A 9,006-nucleotide genomic window follows, 5' to 3' on the forward strand; every position below is an offset into this window, starting at 1 on the left:
CATTGAATTATATACTAGAAGTGGGCATAGGTGATGGTGCGGACGTGTCCAATTTTTAAAACATCTTTACTCGATCACCTTAGAAACACCCATCATTATATAATGCCCGAGTGATGGAGATTGATAATCGATAAGAATATTGGATGCTTTGAAAGTTCACCAGACAAAAGATGCCTTCAACCACTTTTATCATTAATGGGCAATGTAAATTTACAACTTCCACTAAAGGTTGAGCCTTGTTTCCAGTATTTCTTCTGCAATAATATTTCCCCTCAGCACTTAATTTTAGATTCACCAACTTCAATGGCTGAGATTTACTGAGGCCACTTTGGTCACATTGACATAAAAGGGAACATGGTTGGTGGTTATGGAAGGACCAATGTTTCTAAAGTTGTTCTTTATTTCTTGTCAAATGCATGGTTCTCTCTCTCTCTCTCTCTCTCTCTCTCTCTCTCTCTCTCTCTCTCATGGTCTATCTATTCCCTTCATTCACGCCGATAAAAATTGCACAATCAGGCTTTTCTGCTCCATTCTATTGAAACAAAGCAACAGCCATTTCACTTTCCTCTGGCTAGCCTCTTCATTCAATTCCATCGCCATCTTCATTTCATTCCTTTTTTCCTTTCTATTTCTCATAATCTGATCATACACCCACAGAGAAAAATGCCTGAATTCTTTCCGCCAGGAGGCCCCAAGCCTCAGCTCTCAAGTACGCATCTGGTTATCTCTAACTGCTTACAACTCTCTTTTTTCTTCCTTTCCCACCCTCTGTACTTCTCTTACCTCATCTTCTTCTCTCCTTACCTTCTCAAGCTCTTCTCATATCTCTCCCCTCTCTTCATCACCACTTCTCTCCTCCTCCTCGCTCTCCTCACCATCTCCCCCGGCCTTTTTCTTCCCGAAACAAAAGCAGTAGGCAGTCCCCTTCATGCTGCCAATCAGAAAGAATCCGGAGAAGACCATGAAAATGTTGAATTCCCAGCCCATTCCTTTGAAGAGCTTGAAGTGTACAGACTTCTGTTTGAGGCATCTGTCTTCGAAGTCCCGCCAGAAGCTTTCGAGTCGAACTCGGAAGAAAATTCTTCTTCGTCTCGTCATGGAGGTACCGATGGAGCCTTTGCCAGCACCCTAGAAGGAAAATCACAGCGAGAAACTAACCGAGTGGCTGCTGCGCCGGGAATTACACTAGAAGGGCTACTGCAGGTAAAGGACGTGTATGAGGACGTCACTGGAAAAGTGGAAGGCAAGGAAAGAGTTGAGCCCACAGGCGCAGAGACCAATAAAGTTGAAGAAAAAACAAAGGAGAAGCCATTGATAAGAAGTGGATCCAATGCACTGCACAGTCAAATTACCGAGATAATGGCCAAAGTTAATGCCGACAATGGCGGGGAATACACTCCCAAAGTCGTGGAGGATTTTGTTGGGATTAATCTCGGTAATGATGAACAGTCAGATGACATGGAAAATTCGCACAAATTATGTCCAGATCTCGAGAGTTTTCGATCCATGAGGACCCAAAGCCTTGGTCACCAAGAGTACTACACTCCAAAAGCGGAGTACTCTGAGAAACAATGTCTTATTCTTGGGAGTCTCGGGTCGACGAGGAAGGAGAAAGAGTGGAAGAGGACATTGGCATGCAAGCTTTTCGAGGAGCGGCACAACGTGGAAGGAGGTGAAGGCATGGACTCGCTCTGGGAGACGTACGAGACCGAGTCGAACCGGGGTGGGGGGAAAAGCAAAGTAAAGAAGGGGAAGAAGGGGAACCGGCTTGAGTACGGCTGCAGCGATGACGAGGAGGATGGAGAGGCGGATGGGCAGTTGTGCTGCCTACAGGCTCTGAAATTCTCAGCAGGGAAGATGAATTTGGGAATGGGAAGGCCTAATCTTGTGAAGATAACCAAGGCCCTGAAAGGGATTGGATGGTTGCACCATGTGGGCAGGCACGGCAAGAAGGGATAGTGCCGATATGGAGCATTACATTTGACTTGTGATAGTTGGGCATAGAGTGTGCGTCCTTGTTTAAGAAATCAAAAGTAAATATTATCTTTTTGCGTTATGAAACATTATTTTCTTTCCTTCATCTTGGGTGCCTTAAGTGGTCCGATGGCATTACAATTAGGTGGTCAATAGTGTTCCCATGAACTAAAATTTCCCATAATTTCATTTCGGGGATTTTGGGCTTAAAGGAATACTTTTGTTTACATTACGAGATTCTGAAGGACGAACACAGGAGGCCCGCCTCAATACTTGATTCAAAGTTAGAAATTTGGTCTGCACTTTAAGAAGATTACCATTACACTATATTCTCATGCTTACAACATATGAAAAATAATCATTTTTTCAGCACAAAAATATATTGACATTTTGTATCAAGTCAAATCCTCTATAGCATTTTTTTTTTTTTTTTTATATAAGAATTTCAGCCACCAACAAACCCTTCAGACCCCTAGTGTAGCACGGACCAAGATGATCAGCAATTTAGTTCCAAAAATGGTATTCCAATAGGAATTAAATTCCTATGAAACTTATCCCCGCGGCAAAGCATGCAAGGGAATGTGATTTTAATTTTTTGTGGAAATCACTCCTAAAAGATTACATTCACATTAAATTCCAACCTCAAAGGCAATGTGGAAATGGGCTGCTGAGGGCATCACATCCTTAAAAAAGTCTAAATAACGTGAGCCAAAGACCCCCTAAAGAATCCATTGACTACATACGTATCTCGTTCAATGAGGATAACGTGGGCTCCATAACTTGACCACACTGAGTGGTCAATAGTTGTAGTCAAAGGTTAAACAAAGTAAATAAATAAGGGCAATCAAGCTTCATAAATGCTAGGTTGGACAACCTATGAGCAAATAAAATCAAATTTAACAAAGATTGCGCTCATAGAGTTGATGTAAGCTAATAAAACCATGTGTTCATAGGTAATTTGTCTCATCCTAAGGAAATACCATGTGTTCAGTACATGTCTTCATAATAAAGAAATTAAATGTCGCTAAGAAACACACGTGTTACTAGTGAAATATAAATAATAATTGGCTATATTCAATATTGGTCAATAACTAATTGGCACACCAAAGATGCTCTACAATTGACAAAAATTTCTTAAAATGGTTAGGTTGCCTTCTAAAGTATATGAAAATAAGGTGGTGTGCACTAAAATTCAAGTTATCCTCGATTGGAATATGTGGCTCATATTGAGTAGAACACATACACAGGAAAAGCATGATAATGAAAATAAGGAAACTAAGATACATGAAGAAAACAGTCGACAGTATGGTCGACGGTTACAGCAATGGTTTACCCTCGGAAGAAAATCATCAATTGTTTGCCTGAAACCATCGATGATTTTGGTCGGTGCAGATTTCAATTTTTGAATCAGAAAGATCAATAGGTTGGGATTTTCAGAGGATTTTCCTTCGGGGATTGCTATAGGTGTGTTATAGGAACCTCCTAAGTCCTTAATTTGTACATAAAGGATTAGCATATAAACAATATTGTAACCCTTGTTTGAAGATTGATAGTGAAATTCAGCCGCTTGCTCCTGTGGACATAGGCATATTGCTGAACCACGTAAATTCTTGTGTCGTGTGTTTTATTTCTATGATAATTACCTGTGTGTGATTGTGTTTCCATATTTTTCATCATTGCTTGCTGCATTGCTTGATTTGATTGATTTATGTTTCCATTGTGCATTGGTAGTTTTGCACAAAAAATTGATATCAAAGTTATTGGTTACAATGGCTGGGATTTCTTCTATAAATTTCGACATTGTCAAGTTTGATGGATCAAGAAATTTTGGACTTGGCAGAGGAGGGTTAAGGATTTCCTAGTGTGGCAAGGTATGGTGAAGGCATTGTATGGGAGACAATTGGAAGGCATAGACGACATGAGTTAGAAGGAGTTGGAAGTGAAGGTTGTGGTGACTATCTAGGCTTTGTCTGGCTGATGACATAATGTATCACATCATGAATGAGGAATCGCAAACTGGAGAGCCGGTATATATCCAAGTCACTGACAAACAAGTTGTATCTTAAGCTGAAACTGTATAGGCTTAAGATGGCAAAGGATTCAGATCATTAGTGATATAAAGTTGGTTGATGTGAAGTTTGAGGATGAAGACAAGGCGTTGATGCTGCTGAATTATTTACCTACATCTCCTACGTATAAAAATCTAGTTACGACCCTAACATGGGGAAAAGAAATTCTAAAGTTGGAGGATATTATGAGTGCTCTCTTGGGGTTTCACCAAAGGAAGAAAGCTAGCGATGAAAATTCACATGATGAAGGGCTTGTGGTGAAGGGTATCCAGTATCGCGGGAGAAAAAATTTATGGAGTGGACTAAGTAACAATAAGGCTCGGTCTAATTCCAGGAAGAGGAAGGACGTACGGTGTTTTAAGTGTGGGAAAAAGGCTTGGTCAGTTTTTTTTTTTTTTTTTTAAACAGTTGGGTTGAGGGTAAGTTTTTTAAAATTGGGTTTGAGTTTAAAAAATAAATAATAAAAATAAAAATAAAAAGCCCGGTCGGCCCGAGATTGGTTTTCTTTCTTTTAAAAGCAAGCCTGAGTTAAGTGGGCTTCAGATAATTTCCAATGGGGTTGGTTTAAAGAGAAACTATGCCTAAATGACTCAAGTGTGTAATTCTTAAATTATACGCAAGTATGTGAAGGTTATGAGTCAGTGTTAAGCATGACATAACTCAGTGTAATTCCTCACTACTCTTTCTTCTTTTCTTTTTTTTTTCTTTTTTATTTTTATTATTTTCATTTTTTATTTTTTAATAATATAAAACCCCAGTACATATACATGCACAGTGTCACATGCGAATGCTCACCCCCCCCCCCCAAAACTATAATGGAACATTGTCCTCAATGTGAAAGTATAGGGGAAATAAAAAGACTGTGCACGAGAAAAGTATGGCGTACCTGAGTGGCAAAGTAATGGAAAAAAAAAAACTGAACTATAGGAAAATGGACCTAAAAACTAACTAAAAATAAAATAAGGTAAAATAAAATGAAAAGAAGGAAAAGAAAAACATCACAATTGTTTGGCGGAGGCTCTGGAGGAATTTCGTCTGGTGGGAGCATATCTATAAATTGCACTAGTGAGTCTACAAATTTGAGCCACCACAATGGATCAGTTTTCATAGCTGTACGAAAATCAGTCTCAAATGAATTAATATGCGCCAAAATACCAGAAAATACATGTGTAGATCAACCTTCTTATTTTTAAAAAAACGGGTCTTTATTCAGCATATTTTTCAGGAAATTTACTTCTTTACGAACTAAAGTTTGAGGAAAAGCTATTGGAACAATTACCTTTAGTTCTTCAAAAGCATTAGCATTAAAAGTCTTGCCTGGTTCCTTGAATATTAGAATCTCACCAATCTGCTCACCCTCTTTATTAGGTGTACATATCATCTTACCACTGCAAGGGTCTGCTTCCTTATTGGGCTCCTTGACATCTGATTCAGTCGGGAGTGACGTTTCCACGGTTTCTAAGCTCTGAGTATGAGGTACCATAAGTTGGTACTCCTTATTGGTATCAGCCTCCTCATTAACTAACTACTCCAGTGTAGGCCCATTTCCTCTGATTTTTCTTTGACTTCATCTGTTTCAGTCATAACTTCTGGTGTCGGGACAACTGGTTGTCTGTCAATGAGCATTTCAGGTCAGGGAACTTCCTTCTCGCTTCTCGAAGTAATGTCGGCCTCTACTGTCTCAAAGAGAACATTGTGCATTTGTTGTTGTTGCTGGTGGTACTCTTAAGGACTAGGCTGAGGTTCCACGAGTAATTCTTCTATTTCTAAGGTGTCCAATTGCATACTTATTGCATTAATGGTATCCTGCAATTCATTTAAGTTCTGAGTAAGCTGAGTGTACTGATCGATCTGAATCTGCATGAATTGTTGGAGCATGTTCGCGATTTGTGTCATACTCTCCTCAAAAAGTCCTGACGGCGTACAGCTCTGAGGGATCTTTTGTGGCTGGTATTGAGGCGGAGGGTTATCTAGATAGTATGTTGATTCATATGCATCTCTACCACTGATTGTGCTGATAGGGTGTACTATCATGGGTGCCTAATTGTATTGTGTATTCCACTGGGGACAATTTCAGCTAGGTAATCAAAGAGTGATAGTACCTGATCTGGATCCTTACTGTAGGGTTCTCCATGGCACATGGTCTGGACAAAGTGCTTGCAATTTGTGCCCCATCCTACAAAGAAGCAATAAATAAACATAGTCTAATAGATTCATCAGTTCTGGCATGTGAGAAAAACATATTGCAGGTTAACTCGAACTCTGACAGGTGCTAATAAGGGCACTCAGATTTCGTCCCGTGGAATTAGGGTAGCAATGACGTTCTCCCGCGCTGCATCATGAAATCAAGCTCTTCATTAGGCAAAACAGTGGAAAATGGTGTCGTGGCGTATTCACGCTACAAAAAATCCATTATCGTTCGCAGTGCAGGTGCAGCCATATTTATGTGTTTATTTTTTTTTCAACACTCAATTTTTTTTTTCTTTTTTTTTTCTTCTTTTTTTTTTCTTTTTCATAAGACTAATTAAAATGATGGGAAAAATGCTAATTTGAGACTAAGATCGACATTCCCTGGTAACGGCACCAAAAACTTGACTCACTCAAAAAATGAACAACTCGGAAGCTATCCCAAGTATAAAAGTTATGTCGTGTAATATTCATTCCAAGGGGTAGATCGTCTCCTCAGGAAATGCGTTTAATTTCAAATTTCACGTTCTTCAAATCGAAAATAAAATGTTACTAAACTCAGTTCAGATTCGAGTGTTTTCAAGATTGTGAAGACTTCTTTTGACCAATTGAATAAACACACAAATTAAAATCCTAAACTAGCATGCATTGAATTAAAGAGTAAGAATGGAAATTCTAATCTACTCACGGAAACATCGAAACACGTGTTAACTAAAGATGGTAACTTAGAACACGGAATTAAAACACGCAATGGCAAAACTCATTCAAACACAGACGCAAACAATAAAAATCGAACCTTTTACACGAATCAAGAACTCAAACCAAAAATTTAGTGCTTTAAGAAACTTAAACAATACCCAAACACTAAAAAAATATGAACTTTAACAAAAAGGAACCTAACTAAATCAAGCTTCAATTAAAAATTAAATTTTAAGAGAGGAAGACAACTAATTTAATAAAAAAAAAAAAATTTTCTTTTTGTATTTTATTCTCTTTTTTCATTATTTTAGAACTATCGAACTTGCGGAAGTAAACCAATCCAACATTAAATTACGTGAAAACAAAAAAAAATTAAATAACTACTGCAATAAAAATAAAACATTAAAATTTAAAATTTTCAACTAATGTTAATAAATAAATAAAACAATAATATCCATCTTACTAAAAAAAGAAAGAAAAGAAAAGAAGAGAGAGAGAGAGAGAGAGAACAGAGGAGCAATGCAAGGTGGCCAGAGCAGCAGGTCAGAGCTAGTCTATCGTGGAGTGGTGGCTATGCTCTGTGTGGCTAGAGGTCTTCAGCTATTGCTGGTGCATTAGGCTAAAGCTCTCGAGTGTGGCTGGACTGAGGCTGCTGCAGAGAGGACTAAGTTGTAGAGACTGGATGAGGTTGATGGTGGCTCGTTAGAAGGCTGGCTGGTGTCCTCGTGTCTTCTAGTTGTCACGGTTATGTTGTAGAGGGAGTGCTGGAAGAGAATTGCTGCAGGGTGGTGGCCTCGGGCTTGGCAGCTGTAGAAGCCTCTGTGGAATAGGAAGTTGACGGCAAGTTGTTATGTTGCTGCTATGGAGGGAGGCTCGAGAGTCAGGGAGAGGAAAAGATAAGGAAGAGCAAGGGAAGAGAGGAGAGTTTGAGGGAGAGAAAGTAGGGAAAGAAGGAAGGGGAGAGGAAGCTGAGGGACAGAGGACAAAACAAAGGAAAGAAGTTGTAGATAATTCTCTCATCTATCTCTAGAAATTCAAATCGTCTCAATTGGAGCTCGGACAGGAAAGTTATGTGCGAATTACGAACTAGTGCCGATTTGTACTCCCAAGAATTTTCCTGCAATAAAAATTGCCAAAAATTTATAAATGTTCAATAAAACTTATAAATTATAAATATGACACTTTTTTAAAATGTTGGATGTAATTAGACATTTAATTAAAAATATAAACCTTAATGATCGGATTTAAGATGCCTAATTACGCAGTTTAACGCATAATCACATCCCCCAACTAACGTTTTAATAGTCTCTAGCAAATAACGTGAATGAATTTCAGAGCAGTGCTCACAACTATGAACTCCAGTGAACATGAAATTAATGTACATGTGACCCAACCATACTGTTTCACATATAAGAATATAACTGAATTTCACATTAGCTCGTTCAGAAGAAAAAAGAATTGAGTTTCATGAACTCTGATTTGATATTAATGCTCAAAAGGATGATAAATAGCTCAAGGATATCTCACAAGGAGTCATAGTCTCCACGGGTGTTCTCTCAGTGCTCACAGGAAACTCTTAAGTGCAATGAATCACATGAATATGTTTATTCAACCTCCTAAGATACCGTGTAAATACAAGAAATTATATAACCAGATTAATACGAGTGTACTACCAATCAATTCTTCATTGAGTCATAAAATCATATAAAAAGAAACTATGCCTAAATGACTCAAGTGTGTAATTCTTAAGTTATACGCAAGTATGTGAAGGGTATGAATCAGTGTTAAGCATGGCATAACTCAATGTAATTCCTCACTACTCTTTCTTCTTTTCTCTTTATTTTTTATTTTTTATTTTTTTATTCTTATTATTAATATTTATTTATTAATGATATAAAACCCAGTACGTATACGTGCACATTGTCACATGCGAATGCTCACCCCTCCCAACTAATGTGGAACATTGTCCTCAATGTGAAAGCATAGAGGAAATAAAAAACTGTGCACGGGAAAAGTAGGGTGTACCTGAGTGGCAAAGTACTGGAAAAGAAAAACTAAACTACAATAAAATGGACCT

The 9,006-nt window shown here is 38.3% G+C and overlaps 1 protein-coding gene across 1 annotated transcript; it reads left to right on the forward strand.

Moving 5' to 3' along the window:
- Nucleotides 1-430: 430 nt before the first annotated feature.
- On the forward strand, nt 431-2,080 carry LOC131155454 (uncharacterized). Its single transcript, XM_058108608.1, has one exon. The coding sequence runs from the start codon at nt 664-666 to the stop codon at nt 1,957-1,959; it is 1,296 nt and encodes a 431-aa protein (XP_057964591.1). The 5' UTR covers nt 431-663; the 3' UTR covers nt 1,960-2,080.
- Nucleotides 2,081-9,006: the final 6,926 nt, after the last annotated feature.

The sequence above is a fragment of the Malania oleifera genome, chromosome 5, assembly GCF_029873635.1.
Source record: "Malania oleifera isolate guangnan ecotype guangnan chromosome 5, ASM2987363v1, whole genome shotgun sequence".
NCBI classification, from domain to species: Eukaryota; Viridiplantae; Streptophyta; class Magnoliopsida; order Santalales; family Ximeniaceae; genus Malania; species Malania oleifera.

Bases quoted from the DNA above. Each gene is read 5' to 3' on its own strand.
- LOC131155454 (XM_058108608.1), top strand. From the start codon at position 664: ATGCCTGAATTCTTTCCGCCAGGAGGCCCCAAGCCTCAGCTCTCAAGT.